The sequence below is a fragment of the Cololabis saira genome, chromosome 9 (assembly GCF_033807715.1).
Source record: "Cololabis saira isolate AMF1-May2022 chromosome 9, fColSai1.1, whole genome shotgun sequence".
NCBI lineage: Eukaryota > Metazoa > Chordata > Actinopteri > Beloniformes > Belonidae > Cololabis > Cololabis saira.
This window is the reverse complement of record NC_084595.1, coordinates 35,925,041-35,947,750: the sequence shown is the minus strand read 5'-3', so window position 1 is coordinate 35,947,750 and position 22,710 is coordinate 35,925,041. Positions and strand designations below refer to the sequence as shown.

At 44.4% G+C, this 22,710-nt stretch overlaps 1 protein-coding gene across 1 annotated transcript in view; it reads right to left on the bottom strand.

Annotated features, from left to right (window-relative positions):
- Positions 1-2,540: 2,540 nt before the first annotated feature.
- Positions 2,541-22,710, bottom strand: part of loxhd1b (lipoxygenase homology PLAT domains 1b) — a 42,271-nt gene continuing 22,101 nt past the window's right edge. Inside the window, exons 21-38 of the mRNA XM_061730247.1 lie at positions 22,389-22,540; positions 19,076-19,209; positions 17,739-17,961; positions 17,545-17,661; positions 17,241-17,403; positions 16,833-16,987; positions 7,996-8,205; positions 7,751-7,877; positions 7,422-7,630; positions 7,026-7,211; positions 6,791-6,918; positions 5,110-5,227; positions 4,846-5,023; positions 4,375-4,560; positions 3,811-3,981; positions 3,547-3,679; positions 3,194-3,349; positions 2,541-3,021 (exon numbers count right to left, since the gene is read on the bottom strand). Of these exons, the coding sequence (XP_061586231.1) occupies positions 2,541-3,021; positions 3,194-3,349; positions 3,547-3,679; positions 3,811-3,981; positions 4,375-4,560; positions 4,846-5,023; positions 5,110-5,227; positions 6,791-6,918; positions 7,026-7,211; positions 7,422-7,630; positions 7,751-7,877; positions 7,996-8,205; positions 16,833-16,987; positions 17,241-17,403; positions 17,545-17,661; positions 17,739-17,961; positions 19,076-19,209; positions 22,389-22,540 (3,227 nt within the window). The remainder of the gene's footprint in view (positions 3,022-3,193; positions 3,350-3,546; positions 3,680-3,810; positions 3,982-4,374; positions 4,561-4,845; positions 5,024-5,109; positions 5,228-6,790; positions 6,919-7,025; positions 7,212-7,421; positions 7,631-7,750; positions 7,878-7,995; positions 8,206-16,832; positions 16,988-17,240; positions 17,404-17,544; positions 17,662-17,738; positions 17,962-19,075; positions 19,210-22,388; positions 22,541-22,710) is intronic.

Here is a 22,710-nt window from a genome sequence, read left to right as displayed (position 1 = left end):
ATTTGAAAAAGAACCCCAAAACAATTCATTTAACAACGTGATGCACTGGTTTCTGAAAAGTGGTTTTGAAGGCCGTTTTTCTCAAGTACCAACCACCAAACTCCCAGACTGAGGCTCATGTGGAACTACGATTAGTTGTAGTTCCTTGACTGACCATTACAGGCTGACTGCAAAAGCGAGTCCATCTCCATTGACTCCCATGTTAAAATGTCCAACTTTAGAGCAGAAATAGGCCTGTTTACAGCCAAAAAAATAGTTTTGGTCTAAATCGTTTGATTTAAAACCCATGACAACTCTGAAGGTGGTGAATTTAGTTTCTTTGCTAAACGCGACAATCGTTTTTGATTTTAACCGTCGAGTCAACATGTTTAACAGTATATCCCGCTGTAAATGTCTGACAGCAGCTCTGGGTTTGGGTGAAGGAGCTGGGAGCAAAGCTAACATTGATTGACGTGGTGGGCTTGCTACTCAACATGGCTGTGCCCTGTACATAGAAAAACTGGCCTCAAAATTGGTCTTCGGAAACCATTGCATCACGTAACTTAATGCTTCGTCCATGGTTTTATACAATATGGTTTGTCTTTGTACGGGGCTGCAACCATGTTGCTTGAGAAGCTGACAGCAACATACCCACCACATGTAATCAAAGTTTGCTTTGGCTACCAGCTCCTTTAGACGATCTGTGCCCAAATAGCTGCAGAACTGCTAAGCCAACTGTCAATCATATTAGACATAAACCTTTGGCTTTATAAAACTCCCCATGTGTTAGAAAAAAATCACCCCTCTTATGAACTGTAATGGATGTGAAATCAAATGATTGAGACCAACATTTTGTTGTTATGGGAATACCACCTTCCCTCCCAAGCCATCGGGCACCAATGAGTTGGCTGTAGCATTTATAGCATCAGCTTCAAGCCAACCCATTCATACAGAACTGTACTTCCTTCACCAATGAAGATATATTATATTTCATAAGGATCGGAGGGCAAGTGCAAACAAGACAAAGTGTGCAGGATGTTGGTCCATTGTTCCAGTTTTTTTTTTTTTTTCCTTCATCTGTCAAATAACATGTCAATCAGAAAATCCCAACGCTAACAGGATGCAGGCGGACACTGTCGTCACTTGTGGCACATGATATACTGATATACGTTGGTGAATAAATCGATTCCTTTCGTGTGTTCATGTTGGAGAAAAGGACTGAAATGATTCCCTGATTGGCTTCAGCCGTAGCTTTACTAAACTGAAAATTTGGGCCTTTTTCAATGTCAAAAACACTACAGTGTGTCCTTGTATTAATTTGTTGCTTGTATTATGTTTCATGATCACCTGATTGGGACAACCGGTTCCAGCAATAAAATTCAAGCACTCCAAGATTTCCTTGAGTTTTGATCCTTTTTGCAAAAATTATGTTTTAAAAACATTAGTTTCAACCTCATTTATCATCCTGCAGTCTTAAACGTCCATTCTCCTGGTTAACGTTTTGTTTTCTGCATTCCTACACAAAGTACAGTATGTGTGATATTGTGACAGTCTGATCGTGTCATGTGGTCTCTCCTGTCGGACTGAGTGAGTGATTGGGAACACCTGGGCTGTATCAGGTTTATATGTTCCACCCTTCCCACAATGGAGTCCCTGCATTCTCCCTGCATTCCTTTCATTTAGATTACATGCTTACTTCCATTTCTCACACATGCATAACAACTTTCACCACTGATCTTACTGATTGCCACACTGTTTTGTTTATTTTAGTTGAAATAAATATGAATTATTTTCTGATTTCCTTGTCTCCTGCGTACCTGCATCTTTGTTTGCCATGGCCTTTGAGCCGGGTCGTGACAGATATTAAAGCTTTTCTTGCTCAAATTACTTGATAGTCCACAAACAAGTGATTTCCTCTAAAGCGAAGTAAAGTAAAACTCTCAAATGGTGAAGTTTTGATTTAAATAAACTGTAGACACAAAACTAAGGCAAAAGCCATTAAGCAGCATCCACTTCATAATCTGTGTTGTAACCCATGTAAAACATGAGATCCTTATCTATTTATACGTACAGGATATTTTGATTTGATTATTACATTTTACAACGAGACATTTAAGGACTTATTTGTTTGCTGTGGTGTTGCTGGTGTGTCTTTCCGATTCGGTATTGGATTTCATTGTTTGCTGTACTTTTCCCTTCTCTGTCCACAACTCAGACATGATCAAATAACAAATCCGAACCACAAACAAATGGAAGCTAAATGTTTATTGGACTGTAGTCTGGGAAATATTTAGGTCAATTTCAATTAATTTCCTAACATGTACACTAATGTATGGTAGCAAATGGCTTTTTCGGAAGTAGGAAGGCTTGAAACTTGGCACCAACTAATGACAATAACATTGATTTTTATCCTTTAAAAAGTCACATTCAGCTGCAGTAATCCCATATTTGTCCAGACAAACCTCGCCTCGCGTTAACATAAAAAAAAAAACAACAATGATAACGAATGAGATCACAATGGTGCTCCCCTCCTCCTCCTCTCCCTCCACCTCTTCCTGCCCCTAATACCGAGGGTAGAGCACTCGCTGAATCTGCCCATCAGCCTTCTGAGCATCCAACCAATTTCCACATGGAAAGATGGTTGTGACAGAGGTAGCTGTGTTGGTCACCTCCACACACTCCAAGTACCACCCAGAGGTGCAGCCGCTGCCGTCGTGCTGCACTCTGACCCTCAGCAGCTCCCCGAGGTCCAGCATCTCCAGGACGAAGCGGGCTGCGTGGCCTCGCTCGAAGAGATTGTGCATCTTCTGCCGCATTTGGCGCTGGCCAGAGTCTCCGTTGACACCGTAGATGGTGATGAAAACATTAGAGTCTGTTCCAGCCCATTTGACGTCACCGGTGATGATGATGATTTTATACTTAACGGGGACCAGACTGCGGACTTTACTCGCAAAGCTCTCGATGGATTTGTAGCACTCAAATGTCAGGAACTGGTCCTTTTTGGCTGCCAGGGGTATTTTTGCATCACAGTGGAAAAAATACCTAAACAGAAGAATTCAGGCAAGGCAATTTATTTGTTTAGCACATTTCAGCAACAGGGCAATTCAAGGTGCTTTACGTATAAATATCTGAGGAGTGAGGAGGAGAAAAAAAAGGGTTTTAATTGGCACATGTTAACGTTGAATAATGTTGGTTTGTGTGAGAGTCCACTTACTTGTTTCCCAGCTCCTTCTCTGTCACCACCACCTCCATGACATGCCAGAAGGCTTCTTTCTTCACCTTTTTTCCATCTTTCGTTATATGGCCGATGCAGATGCCGGCAATTTCTCCCACGTGCTTGGACGAAAACTCAAATGTATCAGTGGCACCGCTGTGAACGTGCGCAAAAAGAGTTTAAGCATTAGCAGAGTTTGTAGAGGATATGACTCTAAACATTAAACAGATCATTTTTGTGAGAGTTTTTCTTTGCATCTCCTGAAAGAACAAGGAGAACAGAGAGCGAATATACACTATAAAAGAGGGTTTAACGCAAACTCAGGCCTCTTGATTATTTCGTAGATGACGAACCATAAGAACTTCTTTTTTTTATTCTCCAGAACAAACTCCTTGGAACGAGCTTTCCTTCCCTCCAATGCAACCCAGGTGTTTTCCGTGGTGGAGGCATCGTCTGTGTTAGCAGTTGTCGTGGCAATTTCATATTCTGTGGCAATGCAGAAAGACAGGAATTTTAGGGACCAAATAATTTCAACGTCTGGCAAATGTCTAATGAGTTGAACGTTTTACATCTCCAACATTTACACAGCTCTTAAATACGTGGTCATTTTCACTAACTGGTTTTGTCACTGAGGTCTACGGTGTCGTTGTTGGCACAAGCCAGCTCCCTCATGATCTGCCTGTCCTCTTCATTTTTGGCCAGCCAGCGGTCGCAGGGGAACCTGAACGTCTGGTCCATGGCTTCATCTCTCACGTCTATATATTCCAGGTGCCAGCCAGGAGTAGGGCCTTTTTTTTTTTTGGACAGAAAACGCATGAAAATCTATGGTTTTATGACTTCTCATCTTAAATTTCACAATCAAGTGATACAAAAAGGGTGTTAACTACATTTTGTCTTCACCAAATACAGTGAATAAAGATATCTTGATTTATTTTACAGCAACGATAAATTCCGGTATTTCATCTCTATATTAAGATGGAGACAAAATTACAAATCGTTGGATTTTGACCTCTATCAAATTTTTTGGAAATGATTCAAATAACACATTTGACCACTTGGCCTAAACAGGACATAAAAGTCTTAAAGTGAAGGACAGGTGTTTTTTATTGTTTGGTGTACAAGCATCCCTTGACTTGCTGTTGTGACATTGGCTTGGGCTCCTTTGCTCTTCTCCTCCTCACCTTCGTTGTCGTGCCACACTCGGACTTTCGAAAGTTCACCCAGACTGAGCATGTCGGGAAACCTGAAAACGTCCTTCATCTTTCGCTCAAACTTGTTCCTGTTGCCGCTCTCCTTCAGAGGCAGCGTCCCCGTGTCACCGTACTCCCCGAACACATTCAAGAACACGTTGGCATCAGTGCCGCCACCTGGAATATCGAATGAACGAATGGCAAAAACTCTCAAAGAGAATCAGCAAATTCATTTTCATTATCATCCTTTGTTCAAATAACCTTTGTTCAAGTAATGACTAAGACATTTCTCCAAACTTTCTTTTTTTTTATGGATTATTCTTGAATTTTACAGGGTCATATGCCCTAATAGAGGTTTTTTCAGCTTAGTATGGCTTATATAGTGCTATGTCATCAAAATATATTTATTTTTAGGAGTGTGAGTCATTATTTGGCAACACTGGACACACTTATCTGACTCACCTGTGATGTCACTGGTCTGGACTTGAATAATGTAGGTTGTTGTTTGTACCATCTCTTCATCATCCACCACAGCTGGCAGCTCACACACCTTTGTCCTCTTCTGCCCCATGGTGCTAGACAGCCAGTTCTCGTAAGTGAACAGATAGACCTCCTCCGTTGTCAGATTTCGCATGAGGATCTAAAAGTGTTTGTTTCATCATCATAATCGCATGACACAAGATAGGAAATAGACCAACATCAAATGTCATGCTATCGTTACGATACCCTGTCCAGAAACCAGTCAGGACGGCTGCCACTGCCATCAACACGAATTCTGATCTTCTTCAAGGGAGCAATGTCATCGATTTCGAGAGTAAATGTGTCTTCTTGGCCTCTTTCAAACCTGAATGAATTAATGCACATGTAGTATACGCTTGGCTTAAAACTTTACATGTGGTTTTTAAGATCTGCACAAAAACCAAAGCGTAAAACATATTTTACTGGAGTTTACACCGGGCTTGCTAAATGGACTCTATCCTGGAAGTACAGAAAAATGCAGTTCCTCTACTGACCAGTTGAGGCTGACTTCAAGAGCGAGTCAGTCTCCATTGACCCCCATGTTAAATTGTCCAACTCTGCAGCAGAAACAATCATATTTACAGCCTCGCTCTGAAACCGGTTGTTGTCTCCAAACCTAGATTTCACATCCACGACTGTACGGTGGTGTGGTAAACATTTTTGCATTATAAAGGGCGTTATTTTTTGGGGGGCTGGCAGCAGCAGTTTATGGGGGTAAGAGCAGTCATCACTATAGCTAGTTATGCCAAATTTGCACATATTCAGGTAATATTGTAATATTACCTGGATATTGCTGGTAATTTGTAATAGTTACGATACAAAGGCTCAATGTCTGTACTTTGTAAAGTCAAAATAACACCACAAATTAGCTACCCTATTTCAGCAAAGATCAAGTCATGGATTTAAAAACATTTCTTCCAGTTGTCTTTTCTGCCTGTTTTGCAGTGTAAATATGTTGATTTTATAGAATTATATGATATTTCTTGTGTGAAACAACAACCAAGAAATGATTTGGCACTAAACGTCAGGTGAAGACCTATAAGAACAAGAAGCCTAGTGCAAGCTGAAAAGCGACTTATGACATCGCATGACAATCAGATGCTGAATCGGCATGAATGTAAGGTAACACGAGTTTGCATCATAGGGTAACAAGATAAAATAAGTAGTTTGTGGTTAAATAGTTAAGTCGTGTGTCCCATCAGGCTGTCAGGAATGTTATTTTCACCTATTTGCCCAATTTTGGATCAACCGGGATTGCACTGAGTCAGATCCTGCTAGGACCGCATCTTCCATAAATCTGAACACTGGCTGGAGTGCTACTCTTCAAAAACCTGTTCGTACATCATTGAGGGTTTGTCCAATTCCCTTCATGCAGTCTGTGGTTGTAAACAGATGCAAACTGTTCTTTTTTTTTTTACCTAAAGGAGAGACTATACATGGAAATGACTGCTTTGATCAAAATAGGTATATAAATAAATAAATAAAAAGTCTGGCTCAGAAAAACAGTGATTTATTTCTTGAAAATGTCATTGTGTTGCACCGATGAAACAGGTTAATTAAATACATCATGATGTAACTTAAAGGAGCTTGAGGCTCCTTTTAAGAAATGAGACTCTCTAGCGCCACCCTTCACCACGACGGCCGTTGGGGGTACTGCAGCCAACAGTGAAGCCGGCACGCTTCATCTGACATTATTACTAGAAAACTTAAAACATATACGGATTTCTTTCATAAATCCTGCCTCAATCCGGCCTCAAGCTCCTTTAATTGGCTTTAGATGTTCTTGTGTGCAGTTTTTGGACAGATATGAATTGGACCTTTCTCCTGTTTCTTCCCTTTTCTTCACTGAAATATGATCAGGACTATTATCATTCAATAACAGACTAACCTATCTCCATTTTTAGGCAGGAGCATTTCCTCTGTACTTCCGTTGGCTCCGTACACTGTCAGAAAAATGTTGGTATCCGTTCCTGCATACTGAGTGTCTCCCGTGACAACTGTGGCTGAATAAATAACCTAAAAAAACATACACAGGATAAGAGATGCAGGAGAGACTTCAGATTTTACGTAACAGGTCAACTGAATGTTTTCCAAGACATCATATTTTAGGTGCAATGACTCACTTTGCGGATGATGTTGATCGAGCTGGAGTCCAGCACACTGAACAGTCTGGCAGTCAGACCATCTCCCCTGTCTTTTGCCAGCCAGCACTTACACTGAAAAATGTACTTGATACCTTTGGTTGGCACGGCAACAGACAGCTCATCCACAAGCCAACAGCTCTCTGGTGTGACACCGTTATGGCCAAGCTGAAGGACAGTCAAGAGAGAAAAGAAGTGAGGAGCACACGGAGGAGGTGAAGCAGGGAATTAATAAATATAGGATTTTTCTTTGATCTGTGCACCACAAGGTGCAGCTAGAGTTAATTATTGCTGAGCTAGAATGGCTTTATGTAAATATTTAACAACAGAAAAGACAGTTTCACAGATTTAGCTCCACACACGGTTCCAGATTCTCACTTCGACCCGCTTGATCTCTCCTACGTCAGTCCCATAGCACACAAAGTGCTTCATGGAGCCAGCTGTGAAGGATTTCTCTCCCTCTGCCAGGTCCAGCCAGAGCCGGTCTGTCTCCGCTTCATTCGGGCCCATGACGAAGATAAAAACCCTGGCTGTAGTGCTGGCATCACGCTCAGTTCCTGTTGAGACCGTGAAGTGATAGGGAATGACTGCAAGAGAGAGCAGAATTGGTTAAAAACTTTATTTTTCTGTGTCCCTTATCTTTGTCTTTGTCTTATTATGCTTAAACTCCACCTGGAGAAACAGAATACATCATTTTGTGATCTTACTTGGACCTTCTTCGACCACTGCCAGTTTTTTTTTCTTTTTCTTCTTGTTGGCGTTTTTGTCTAGTCCTACTTTGGCCTGGGACATTTTGGTGAAATATGGATCGGTGTTCCTCTCACCTTCATACCCCTGATCAAGAAAATTGGTGCACAAATTTGGCTGGGCTGCGAATTGGCAGGAAAACATATGCAAAGTTCAAACTGAAACGCCCAATCTTCTGACTTAACACAACTTAAGTTGAACAAACCTTGACAAAGAAGGTCCTGTCTATTTGTTTGTCCTCTTTCTTCGTTGACAGCCAGCGCTCACACAGGAACATGTAAACTTCTTCCGTGTCTACATCCAGCACCTCGACTTGGTCCAAGTACCAGTCGGCACCACCAATGGAATTATTATGACGAATACGTATCTTAAACACCTGTCCCAGGTCCACAGCCTCCATACTGAACTTGTCCACCTAAAACCAGAAATCAATATTTCTTCACATTTTCTTTTTCCAGTAAGTCGATTTTTCACATCTTTAGTCACCAAAAAGTATGTTTCCATTAGTGGAGGTTCAGGGTAAACCCGCCAGACAGGAACCTATGGGGCGAATATACTTGCTGTTCAGAACGCGTACGCATCATGGCCCGACACGCGTATGTTGCGTTCGTTTGACGCGTTGACACAGGACGTTCGAGTGGCACTGGTCCAGGTCAGAGCCCCAGCTGACCACAAGTGACTTGAGGCGGAGGTCGGAAGCTTGCGGACTGTTTTGAAGAGAGGCTGACCAGCTGTTAACCTCACATTTATGATGTGACATTGCTGCTGCACAGTGACAAACATGCGAGTCAAAACAGGGCCGGGAACACAGTAAAGAGATTAAAACTTCTTAATCAAATTCAAACTCTGCAAGCAGACATTGTTTTACTACAAGAAACACACTTAGTTAAAGCTTCAGCAGATGCATTGGCCACGCCAGAATTTCCGCACGCTTATTCCGCCTGTTACAACTCCAGACAAAGAGGGGTAGCAATTCTCATTAATAAAAGAGTAAATTTCACTGTAAAGGACACACACATTGACTCAGAGGGTAGATATTTAATTTTAGTCTTGCAAATTCAAAGCTTGAATTTATGTATTTCTAATGTATATGGTCCAAATGTTGATGACTCCTCGTTTTTTCACTCTTTTTTCACCTCACTTTCTGCTCACCTAGACAACACAGTCATCATCGGAGGAGACTTCAACATGGTTCTGGACCCTGGAGTGGACAGGCTCAGTAATGCAGGCGGACACAGGAGTTGGCAGTCAGCAAGTATTGTTAAGCAATACATGAATGATCTGGGTCTTTGCGATACATGGCGCTCTTTACACCCAACCCTTAGGAACTACACTTTTTTCTCAGCCGTGCATCACTCATACTCTAGGTTAGATTATTTTCTAGTCAGTAGCTCTCTGATGAGAGATATCTCAGAATCACAAATACACCCAATCAATATTAGCGATCACGCACCTGTTTCTTTCACTCTGGGGAAGAGGGGGAGCGTATCATCCTCCAATGTTTGGAGATTTAATACATCATTACTCAAAGACCCCGACTTTACTAACTTTTTTAAGAAAGAATGGGACATTTTTTTGCAAATTAACGACCAGCCGGAAATATCAGCAAGCGTTCTATGGGAAGCTGGGAAAGCAGTAATGCGAGGCAAAATAATTTCCTTTTCGTCAAATAAAAAAAGAAAAGACAACTTAAAAACAAAAGAATTAGAAGGTGAAATAAAGACGCTAGAGGAGGCCTTCCAGACTTCTGCAGATGAACGTATCCTTAGCAAAATAAGGAAAACTAAAATAGAATTAAATAAAATAATTGACGCAAAAACGCAGTTTCTAGTACAAAGGCTTCGCCTGGAAAACTTTGCACATGCTAACAGATCAGGAAAATATTTAGCCAATCAATTAAAAATAAACAAAGAAAAAACAACCATAACATCTATTAAGGACCAGTCAGGGGAAGTTACACATGATCCCTGTTTAATAAATTCAATCTTTAGAGACTTTTACTACAAATTATACTCGTCACAAATTGAACCATCTGATCAATCCATTAATGAGTTTCTTGGAGAAATTAACCTGCCAAAGTTACATCAGGAACAGGTTACGAATTTAGATTCACCACTCTCAATAGGAGAACTCCATGAAGCTCTTCAACATATGCCCAATAATAAAGCTCCGGGCCCAGACGGTTTCCCAGCTGAATTTTATAAGGAATTCTGGAGCATATTAGCACCAACATTTTATAAAATGATTCTACATATTAGGGAAAATAAAAGCTTACCCTTAAATATGAACTCTGCTAATATTAGTCTTTTATTAAAACCGGATAAAGATCCCTTGCTCCCATCGAGCTACCGCCCAATTTCATTAATAAATGTAGACCTTAAAATAATTAGCAAGGCCCTTACTGAACGTCTGAAAAGAGTCACCCCTTCTATTATACATCCGGATCAAACAGGCTTTATTAAAGGTAGACATTCCTCTACTAATATTCGCAGATTATTAAATATTATAGATTATTCCAGTATCAATAAACAGGAAACTACTATTATATCCTTAGACGCGGAAAAAGCATTCGATAAGGTAAATTGGAAGTTTCTATTGGCAACCTTACATAAATTTGGATTTGGTGAATCTTTCATTGACTGGGTAAAAATATTATACAGCTCTCCCAAGGCACGTGTAAGGACAAATGATCAAATCTCTACAAGTTTTACCTTGCAAAGAGGCACTAGACAGGGTTGCCCTCTATCTCCCTCATTATTTGCAATATTTATCGAACCTTTAGCAGCAGCTATTAGACAAAATCAAAATATTAAAGGTATACAATGCAAAATAGTAGAGCACAAAATAAGTCTTTATGCGGATGACGTACTCCTCTTCCTCCAGAACTCACGATCTTCACTATCACAGACAATTGCACTTATAGAGGGATTTTCATCTCTGTCTGATTATTCTATTAATTGGTCTAAATCCACCGTTTTGTGCGTGAACTGCAATTTTAGGAATATATCCAATACTCAATTACAATCAGGGAACATTAGATATTTAGGCATAAACATCTCCCCTAGGCTGTCAGAGTTAATAAAATTAAATTATGTTCAGCTTATAAAGAAAATAGAAGATGATCTTGCTAGATGGAGCTCTCTCCCCATTTCACTCATGGGTAGAATAGCCACCATTAAAATGATGGTTTTACCAAAAGTAAATTATTTTTTCTCAATGATACCATTCAAACCCCCTATTTCCTGGTTTAAATCGCTGGACTCAGGTGTTTCAAAATTTCTGTGGAAAAATAAAACTCCACGCATTAGTTTAAAGACATTGCAGAAATCTAAAGAATATGGAGGTTTAGAGCTACCTAATTTTCAGTATTACTTCCTTGCCAATAAATTACAGTATATTGTAAAATGGTCAAAGGATCATCCTTTAGATAGTCAATGGCTGGACTCAGAGCAAGTGTTTTGCAACGAACTAGAAATCTCAGAGTTACCATTTATTAGTCAAAGTATCAAACGTCATCAATGTTTCAAAAGCATTAATATTAGCACAACTTTATCAGCTTGGTGGGAATTTCTTAAAGTAGCTAAAATTTCACTTTTTCCATGTGACCGTACACCCATATGGAACAACCCAGACATCGTGAAAAATGATAAAAAGATGGTTAACTTCGTTCAATGGAGAGATCAAGGAATACGGTATTTACAGCACGTAATTGTAGGAGGACAGTTTGTACCTTTCAATACACTTATGGTTCAATACGGAGTTAGCAGGAGTAAATTTTTAGAGTATCAACAACTCAAGGCCATAATAAATAAAACATACAAAATTAGACAATTAGACTTACAACTTCCCGCTAAGATAATAGATTTATTAAATCTAAGCAATTTAAAGTTGTTATCAAAACTTTACAGGTTAGTGTCTAAACTGGACGAGTCAGTCTCTCTCCCGATCTCCAAGTGGGAGGCGGATCTCTCTCTGAATACCGACCAGCTTTCTTGGTCACAAATATGCTTAAATACGTTTACTATGACTAAAAACCCAAACTTACAACTTATACAGTATAAAGTTCTTCATAGAATACATTATACTGGACAAAGGATGTTCCAGATGGGCTTTGTCACCTCTAATATCTGTTCACAGTGCACAGAGAACACCCCAGATAATTATATGCATGCTTTATGGTTCTGTACACCGGTACAGAGGTTCTGGAAGGAGATTTGTGAGGATTTATCCACATGGATCGACCACAGAATCCCAGTGTGCCCCACGGTGTGTATATTAGGTCACCTGGGAGACACTCAAATAGATCCTAATTGGACACACCGGGTTCTCACTGCCTTATGTATCGCAAAGAAAACCATTCTAGTAAATTGGAAACAAAAATCCAGTTTATGTATTAACCATTTTAGGAATCTTTTATCAGATCATATTAGTAGTGAGATAATGTCTGCCCCCACTGAACAACACTCGGCTGAATTGCACTCTCTGTGGTCCCCGATTATTGGCCTCGTTACCTAGTGGGGGCGGGGGGGGGGGGTGATCTCGTAGCCCTTGGGGTTGGGGGTCGGCTTGGGGGGTCTGGGGCGCGGGCCTCTGGTGGCCCCTGGGGGGCGGTGGGTGGGGCCGCGGGGTCCTGTCCCTGGCCGGTGGGGGCCTTGGGGGCCTGTGGGGGGGGGTACCTCATGGCGGTGGGGGGGGTGGCTGGGGAGGGCTCGGGCGGGGGGCGGTGGCTTGGGCGTCTCCGGGCCTCCTGGGGGGGGCTGGGCCGTGGACGTGGGGGTCCCACCCGGAGGGCCCGGTCCTGCCTGGGTGGGGGGTGGCTGTCTGCGCTGGGGGGGCATTGCTGCCTTGGTCCTCCGTCGCTGGGCGGGGGCCAAGTGCCCCTGCGGATGTGGGGACTCCGTGACCCTTGGGGTGTCCGCCGGGGTGGCCTCGGGGGGGGGGGTGGGGCCGGGTCCGGAGATCGGGCCTCCCCTGACTGGGGGGTGCACGGGCGGGCGCGGCGGCGGGGTGGCGCCATTCCCAGGTATCTATGTCTTATGTTGTCAGTATGAATGGGAGGATGTTGGACCGTTTCCCCCTCCGTCTGGGGGCTCCGGCGGCTCCGGGGGCGCCCGTGGAGGTACGGTGGGGCCCTGGCCCGGCTCGGGGGGCCGGCCCCCGTCTACTGGATGGCCGGTGGGGGGACGCGGGTGTCTTATCAGGGCCAGCTTTGCTGGTCCTGCCTCCTGGCTTCGGCCTCCGCTCCCCCTCTTGCCCCCCCTACACGATTCATACGCACATAGGCGAAAGGCGGGGGGTCCGGGTCGTGGGGGGCACTGTCCCGCGTGGCCCGGCACTCCCCGCCTCACGGTTTTAACAGCAAACTAGACACTGCACATTCAACACTTTATAAATACACTTGACAAGGACACGTAGTTCGGGAGGGGGGGGGGTCGGTGTCAATCGATACTTGGCCCTCCCTCCTCCCTGTTTTTATGGCATTAATCACATGCACTCAACACAAGGGGCGGGAGGGGGTCCCACATCACCCGCGTTCCCTCACCGGCCTGGGCCTCGGACGGGTGGGTCGGGTTACCCGGGCCTGGCGGGGCCCGCCGTGCAGCCTGGGGTGCCTTCTGGCGGTGCTGGACCCCCCCGGGGAGGGGGAAACGGTGCGTGATTGTATGTCTGTGTCGGTGAGAATGCGGTATGGAAGGGTCCTGCCATGGAGGATTTGAGCCTCCATTGGCAGGACATCAAAACTTATTAATTTATCAATATTATATTATACAAAGATGGTTATTATTATTATTATTATTATTATTAGTATTATTATTATTATTATTATGTATAGTATATTATATTATTATTAGTATAGGTATCGGATAGGTGAATGGATGAATGAATGGGATGCCTGGGTCTGGGGCCCTCCGTTGTCGGGCCTGCGCGGGTGTCGCCTTGTTGGGGGGGTTCCCTCTCTCCGGGCCCGTCTCCGGTCCCCCCCGCTGCCTCTACGGCGGGGCGCTTTCGTGGGTGACGGGTGCGCCTGCCCGCGTCGGCGGCCGGGGCGGCTCTGTCTCTCCGGGCAGGCTGGCCCCCTGCCGGGTGGGGGTCGTTGGCCTGAAGGGTGAGGGCCTCCTGGCCGCGTGTCCGGCCCGGACCGGGTGGCCGGGGATTGCCTGGGTCGCGGTCCGCCGCCGCGGGATCCCTGGCTGCTTCTTTCCGCGCCGTGGGGGCCCCGCCCGCGGGCCCCCTCGGCCGCCGCCGGGCGGGGGGGGGGCCTCGCAGGCGGTGGGTTGCCTCCCTCCTACTTCTCCCCTCTGTGGGGTTTGCCGGTGGCCTGGGTTCCGGGCTCTTCCTTGTCGGCCTCTGGTCTCGCGGGTGGCGGGGTCGCTCCCCCCCCTCCCCCACTATAGATACACTTCAGGTGGAGCTTTGTTTGGTTTATTACACACACACACACACACACACACACACACACACACACACATACACACATATAGTCATTTAGTCACATGCACACACACACACACACACACACACACACACACACACACACACACACACACACACACACACACACACACACACACGCATGATCATATACATACACACACACACACATAGACATACACACTGGCTTGTTCACCTGCATGCTGGCTCTCTAGTTTTTGGGTTTAGGTAGCGGTAGCGATAGCTTAGCTCAGACTGCGATCAGATCTCAAGATTTAGGTCGATTGCTGTTCGTGTTTTGGTTGGCTCCGTGCCGGTTTCGTGCTTTGTTTGTGGTTTTTTGTTGCAGATTTCCTGTGCTTGACGTGTGCCTCCGTGTGTTCCTGCTTCCTGGATTGGCAGTGGATGTCGTCACCCCCCCCCCCACCCCCTCCCCCCCCCAAAAAAACAAAAAAAAAAAAAAAAAAAAAAAAAAAAACACTGGGTTTGTATGTGTATATTTATGTATGTGTACGCATATGTGTGCGTATATATATGTATATATTACATATAGTAATAATGCACATATATACACTTTTGGTTTCTACCGTCATGGTATCAATCAATAATATGTGTGCAGACAAGGTAAAAAAAAAAAAAAAAAAAAAAAAAAAAAAAAAAAAACAGGGGCGGCAGATCAACACAGTCCTGGTGCAGATAGAGTCGTGCCCGTTATGTCCTAGCTCGTCGGAAGATGCAGCAGTGATGGTGTTGGTGGGGTGTTTTGTCCACTGTTCATCCATCGTCTGGGATGGATGCAGAGGTTTTTCAATCATTTCTCGACCGACATGGACTTTCCTCCAGTTATTTAGGTAAATTAATCTCCTGACGACATGTGCATGCTTGTGTGTGGCAGGGTGGAGGAGCAGCCACTCAGCTAATTGGACACAGGTGTGCCCAATCAGGCTCTCCACCTTACCTGCCTTCATAAAGAGCAGCTGCACACCAGCAAGAGGTCTGCTGGGAGGAAGCTGCTGAAGCTGAAAGCACGTGTGTCTTGGGTGAAAGAAGAGAATGGGGAGTTCCTGCATGAAACCCTGTGTCCTCTGTCCTGTCGGTCGACCCCCGTAGCACTAGCCTTGCTACACTGTGCAAGCCTGTAACCGGCTGCTACAGCTTGATACCTCATCCCTGTCACCACGTAGCGCAGGATGAAAGCCAACCGCTCTCCTAAAGTCTCGGACTCGCGTGTCTGGTTTTGAGCTGAATCAGCGGGACAACCCCAAGTAACAAGTCGTCAAACCAAATGGAGGATTTGCAAAAATATTGCCGTTAGTTGCTGCATCGGCAAGAAGAACGAGCTCTCCAGTCTCCAGTCTTGTTCATTTATCCGTTATTCCACCAGCTGGTCGATTATAGCCTACTACTACGAAATATTTTATAAATTTTCTAACTCTGGCTCTGCTCACTGCCCCATATCGGTCACCGCCGGTACGACGAGCTCTCCTTGCGTACTACGCGAGCGAGGTTGCAGCTGGTTGTGAACGCAGGCTCAAACAGCAAGTATATTGGCCCCTTAACAGGGCCGACCCCGTCCTCAGCCCCTTCGGCTGGCTTAGCTACAGTACACTGTAGTGCCACACAAGAACTATTCATCCATCCATTTTTTCTTCAGTTCATCTGTTACCGGGTCGCTGGGTCAGCAGTCTTTGCAGAGATGCCCAGACTTTCCTTCACCCCAGACACTTCCTCCAGCTCTTCCGAGGGGAGTCCGAGGCGTTCCCAGGCCAGCCGAGAGACTAGTCTCTCCAGCGGGTCCTGGGTCTTCCTCGGGGTCTCCTCCCGGAGGGACATGCCTGGAACACCTCCCTAGGGAGGAGGGACATGCCTGGAACACCTCCCTAGGGAGGAGGGACATGCCTGGAACACCTCCCTAGGGAGGAGGGACATGCCTGGAACACCTCCCTAGGGAGGAGGGACATGCCTGGAACACCTCCATAGGGAGGAGGGACATGCCTGGAACACCTCCCTAGGGAGGCGTCCAGGAGGATCCGATACAGATGTCCAAGCTACCTCAGCTGATTCCTCTCAATGTGAAGGAGCAGCCCAAGTCGCCATTTTGGGCTGAGCCCGACCGGGTCCCATAGGCAAAGACCTGGAAACCAGGTGCTCGTCTTCAAGCCCCAACTCCCGGCCTGGCTCCAGGGAGGGGCCCTGGTGACGCCAATCCGGGCGACGTAACAGTCCCTGCTTTTTACTTTTTCATGATTAGCTTGTGAACAAAAACTTTACTTTTACTTTTTTAACATACATTTTGGTGGTAGCGATTGAGATGAAAAGAAAACCCCTCACTGGACAAGGGGTGAACCGACTCATTGGTCCATCTATTTTTTATTTTTGGTGATTGTCCATCTTCATTAAATGTTCTTGCAGCAACATGTTTCTGGTCCAAATGGTAGAAAATGTTCATGTGACTTGTGTTCATGTGAGAAGGCTGAACGTGATTTAGAAATCCTGATCACGGAGACACGCGTCAACAATCCGGCCCTTGAAAAAGTACCCGGATCCCCCACTAATGGAAACGTACCTAAAGATAATGTAATTCAATGCATCGTGACTTTCAATACATACTTGTCCTCTCTCAAATTTGTTCTTGCTGGTCTCAGATTTTGCAAGTTTGCGCTCTCCTGTGTCTCCCAGGTCTCCGTAAATGGTGAGATAAACGTTGGCGTCAGTTCCAGCTTTGTACATGTCACCCGTCCTCACAGACACCTTGTACGAGTGAACTGTAATGTAGACACAACTCAGTGGTGACAGGTAGAGAAAAAATGCTAAATTAAGATTGTTTATTCCCTGGATTGAATGCCATTAACAGGAAAGGGCAGAAACAATAATATGCTCTACTGAAATACTTATGAAGAGGAAAATAGTGATGCTGTTTATTATTCTCGCTTTAGTACGAGTATAGCAAATCAAGTAAGTTAAGAGTTTGACAAAATTAGTTGCACTCCAACAGTGACATAACGAATAAAAACCTACTCTCCAAAGGATTCTCAACCTCAGTTTCAGTTGTCTTCAATGTTCCATCCCTGAGGAGTTTCTGGGTGACGATACTAAAGGGGACCAGCTCCCTCACTGTCTCCCCATCATCTTCAGACTTGGCCAGCCAGCACTCGCATGGGAAAATGGTAGTTTCTGAACCCTGCCATTGGTCACAGAAAAATCTGTCACACATGGAAGTGACAAGTGACTCTGACAAGTGTTTGTAGTTAAAAAAAGGTATGATGCATGATGCATGATGCATTTCTCTTTGCAGGTTTAATCTCAAATGAACTTTCACTACCTTTCCTTTCTGGAGCAGTCGCCTGATCTCCACCCTGTCAAGGTGCCATCCCGGATTGGTGCCCCTGTTGTCGTGTCCAATCCGTATTTTCTCCAAAACATCGCCGACATCCTCCAGCTGTGAAAAGACAACTTATGTCTACAGACCTGCGTGCACAGATTTAAAGCATCTTTGGTTCAAATCCACACGCTCACCTCCACAATAAACATATCCTCAGCTCCTCTCTCAAAGCACAGCCGTCGCTCTCTCCTGTTGACACACAGGTGTTTCTGCTGCGTGCACAGCCCATTGACTCCGTACAGGGCAATGAACACATCTGCATCAGTGCCCGCGCCAAACACGTCGCTGGTGTATGTCTTTATTTCATAAGGCACAACTGGGAAACAGAGAATAAGATTTGTTTGGTGGAAAACAGGACTATTTAACAACAGTTTCTCAGACTGGTGAAAAGTTACAAATCCACAAAAATATGGGAAGCACCAAAATATTGATGACCCACGGCTTCATTTATTACCCAGAGCTGTTAAGCTGCTAAGTTTATTTAACAAAAATGTAAATAGTAAAATAGACGCTTGGTCTGCGTCAGTGATGCTGCTCCCTAGTTTTTTTCTTTCATAATAATGATGGTGAAAGAAAGAGCATTTTTCAAAAATGTCTGTCTGGTTATAAGATTTACTGACAATTGAGACTTTTCACATACACATATACTTTTAACCCTTGTACTGTCTTCGGGTCAAAATGACCTAATTCTCCTTCCTTCCTTCCTTCCTTCCTTCCTTCCTTCCTTCCTTCCTTCCTTCCTTCCTTCCTTCCTTCCTTCCTTCCTTCCTTCCTTCCTTCCTTCCTTCCTTCCTTCCTTCCTTCTTCCTTCCTTCCTTCCTTCCTTCCTTCTTCCTTCCTTCCTTCCTTCCTTCCTTCCTTCCTTCCTTCCTTCCTTCCTTCCTTCCTTCCTTCCTTCCTTCCTTCCTTCCTTCCTTCCTTCCTTCCTTCCTTCCTTCCTTCCTTCCTTCCTTCCTTCCTTCCTTCCTTCCTTCCTTCCTTCCCTTCCTTCCTTCCTTCCTTCCTTCCTTCCTTCCTTCCTTCCTTCCTTCCTTCCTTCCTTCCTTCCTTCTTTTCTCCCTTCTTTTCTTTCTTCCTTCCTTCCTTCCTTTCTCCCTTCTTTTTTCCCTTCCTTCCTTTATCTTTAGATAGAGTTTAGATTTAGATTATGCTCAAGTTTAGCAGCCTTCATGAATTCCCAATTATTTTAGATAATCATAATCATGGTTAAATAATTATCATAATCTTTAGTGACGTGTTTGAAACCATTTGGGTGAAAATCTTTTCTGTTAATTACCAACGAAATTACCTTTTTTTCCATTTTTGGAACAGTACTGTGACGTATGATTATTTTGAACAGATACAGTTACAGCATCATCAATTGCGAAATTGCACAAAGCTTTTCCGCTTTAAATGGACAATGAGATATTTCCACAACTTCATTTGAATCACTGCACAAAAACCTACGTAAAAATAAATCTTTTTCACTTACGTTAAATCTTCCTTCGTGTCCACTATCTCAACACGATCCAGGTACCAGGATAAGTAAGAGCAGGTGTTGTCATGACGGATTCGCAGCTTCTTCAAAGGGCCCAGATCAATAGCTGCCACGATGAAAACATCTTCCTGCAGAATTCAGCAACCAGAGACACCGTTCAACAGAAAGGCCAAGTCCGAAGTGGTAAATAAAACAGAATATAGCGATTGCAACACAGTGCAGCATATTAAGTGTTGAAATAAAGATTTGATAGTTATTAACAAAATGAATCCTCATTTTGAGTCAAATTAAAACTTGAGTAGACAATCTGCTGTAGTTTAGAAAGTGACAAAAGTTTTATGCAAAATTTCAGCTTCGTCATGTTTTTCGTTTCAAAATGACGGACCAAGCTGCGGGCACTTTAGCTACGTGCTTTAATGCATGCAGGAAATGGTTTGGTGTTGTTTTGCTGAAATGAGCAATGTCCTAGTTGAAAAAGGTATAATCTTTTGCCTAGATGGCAGCAATATTGCTCAAACTCCAGTTCATGGATGACAACCTCTGAACTGTATATGGATAGCAAGTCAGGTGGCCCCTGACTGGGACACACACTAAACATATCTGCTTCATGGTTGTACAACCTTTTTAATGTTCACATTCTATTTGATGTTTTTCTAGCTCTGGACCCTGCACATGTAAAGTCAAATATTCTTAGTGTGTGTTCATATTCATATAGAGATCCATATATATACAGTATATATATGTATATATGTATATATATATATATATATATATATATATATATATATATATATATATATATATATATATATATATATGTTGCCATTGTTGCACCAGTGTCCAGGGTCAAAAGTGAAACAACCATCTTGACTTTCTCTGGCTGTGTTTTCAGTTCTGTTTAACTGATGTACTGATTTCTTTCAGAAGAAACGGAACACAGAAGCTTTTCATGTTTCCGTGGAACCAGCTACATTGTACAGATAAATAATTCAAAGATGTGGGCCGACTACTGAGTAAAAGTAGGACAGGTTCAGTGACACAGTGGGGTCTTTACGGTTCCCGTTCAGTCACAGCTGCCTGCAGAGGACCTTGTAATTCTCCTTGAATACTCTCACCACCCACACCTCAGTGCAAGGCTCATGTTGCCTTGAAGTGCTTGGATCTTTGTCTAACTACTGGATAATTTTCACCCTGAGTGCATGAAGGGGTGCAACTCTTAAGAAATTAAACCCTTTTTAATGCATGAATTAAACAAAACAATTGAATCATTATTTACTTGAGTAGATAGAAACAATTATTTTGAGCAAGTTATCGACGAGTCTACTCCTTTGGTGCAATGATTTCAAATTAAAACCATTTATGCCCTCCCTAATTTAAGGCTTATGTTCTTAAATGGCATTTCCCCCCCTATACCGGAGGCTACAGGGTTTTACGGATGAGATGCTCAGGCTGTATTTCTATCATCAAGTGAGAAAATATAACTGCTGTTCAAAATGGTCATCATGGACTTTGGTATTCAAATTTAAAATGAAAATCCTTTAAAAAGCAGTTTTGTTTCACTGAAGTGGCTGATGGGAAACTAAACAATCCAAGCCCATGCATATACTAGAAAATAGCTTTTGAATAGCTGACCAATCTAATGACATATATGTGCGAAATGGTGAATGAAGGAAAGGGTTTAAATATGAGATGATGATTTTTCTTTCTTTTTTTTTTCATGAATACTCAGAGATACCAGCAATAACAGGCCAGAAGCCTATAAGCCAGTTTTCTCATCATTGTATGAAGCTTTTTTCTTTTTTAACATATAATATGAGGGGGATCGGGGGTGGCATCCGCTGCAAGTCTGAAATGAGAGAAACACAGGAAAACACACAACGGGCACACAAGCCTTTGGAATCTGCAAGAGAGAAACCAGACAAACAGAAACGGGAACAGGCAGTAACACAAACAGCAACCATTTCAGGTCTCTAACACTGAATCAAAACTAGGCTACTGCAATTTTTTGTCCCCCAAAACTGCGGAGTGAGTATGTAGGTGAATGAGCAGGTGTGTATGTCTGTGTAACTGTGTGCGCAAAGTGAAAACAAGGCTTTACCTAGAACTGCAACTAGAGTGGAGGAAGGAGGGCAAAACCAAGCCACCCAAGAGACCAGAAGTCGACATGGAAGAAACCCGAACCCAGGCCACCAGCAGCTACACGGAGGACCAGAACAGGGCGGGAGGAAACCCCCCCGACAGCCATGACCACGAGAGGAGGCAGCCAGGAAACCCACGTTGATGGACCGGTACCCAGCCGAGCACCAGCCACCCGGCATAGGCCGATCAGGGGGCCGGGAGGTCCACACCCTCCAGGCCCACAACCCCCACCCGGCGAGAGGCCAGCCTGCCCGGAGAGACGGGGCCACTTCGACCGTTGATGCCGGCGGACCGGCACCCGTCCCAATGAAAGCGGGCCCCCCAGAGCCAAAGATGTGCCCAGCTGCAAGGGCAGCGAGGGGGAACGGAGACGAGCCCGGAGAGAGGGAACCCCCCGACAAGGAGACACCCGGATAGGCCAAACAGCAAAGAGCCCCAAACCCAGGTTTAGACAAAGGACACCCATCCATCCATCCATCCATCCATTTTATATACCCACCCTATCCCCTGCAGGGTCACGGGGGTCTGCCGGAGCCCGTCCCAGCTAATTACACGCGAGAGGCAGAGGTTCACCCTGGACAGGTCACCAGTCCACCGCAGGACACCCATTCACACAGATACACTAACATGCACTCACTAACAAAGACATGGACAATCATTCTCTCACCACTCCCATCTCCCCCCTGGAGGCCCGGCACAGCCCAGCAGACAGGCAACACGGCGAGCCCATACCCGGGTCTGGCCATCAATCCCTCCTGTGGTCCCCCGCCCCAGGCTGAATGCGGTAAACATGGGTGGAGGAAGACCTCACTCCCGCCCCTGGTGATGGTGATGGCGAGTGGGTGTGACTAATGCGGTTAAAACAGGGAGGGGGTCAGGCCACCGTGTGGCTATGCCAGTAGCCACATTTAGAAGTGTCCCCCCCTCCAAAGACCCTATGTGCAAGTGACCTTGTGATATGTACATCTGTTGAGTGTTAAGGTGTCTAAGATGTTATTAATAACTGAGGAGCAGGCAGTCCCGGGGTATGTAAGACAGCCACCGCCACTCAGGCCATGATTTTTCTTTACTAGCAACAATAGAGCATGCTTTATAGGATTCCTCCAGTTTCACCGGTAATTGTAGTGACCATGTTTCACATAGGTAAAGCTTTGTTAACCCATCATACCTCCCCTCGTTCAAATTTGTTGAGGTTGTCAGAATCGCTCAGGTGCCGCTCTCCCGTGTCTCCATTTTCCCCATAAATATTAATGTAGACGTTGGCATCCGTCCCAGCTCCCAGGATGTCACCGGTGAAGACACACACTTCATAGGTGTTGCCTGTCGGACAAAACAAGGAATGAATTACTAACGCCTCCTCAACCTGTCACATGTGCGAGCCAGGAAGCTGTGTCAAATCAAATCACGTGAATCACACCATTAGTGCTGAATGCAAGAGATAAATAGGGCCTAAAATATTAAAAAAATAACTGCATATAACTGCAGGTGGC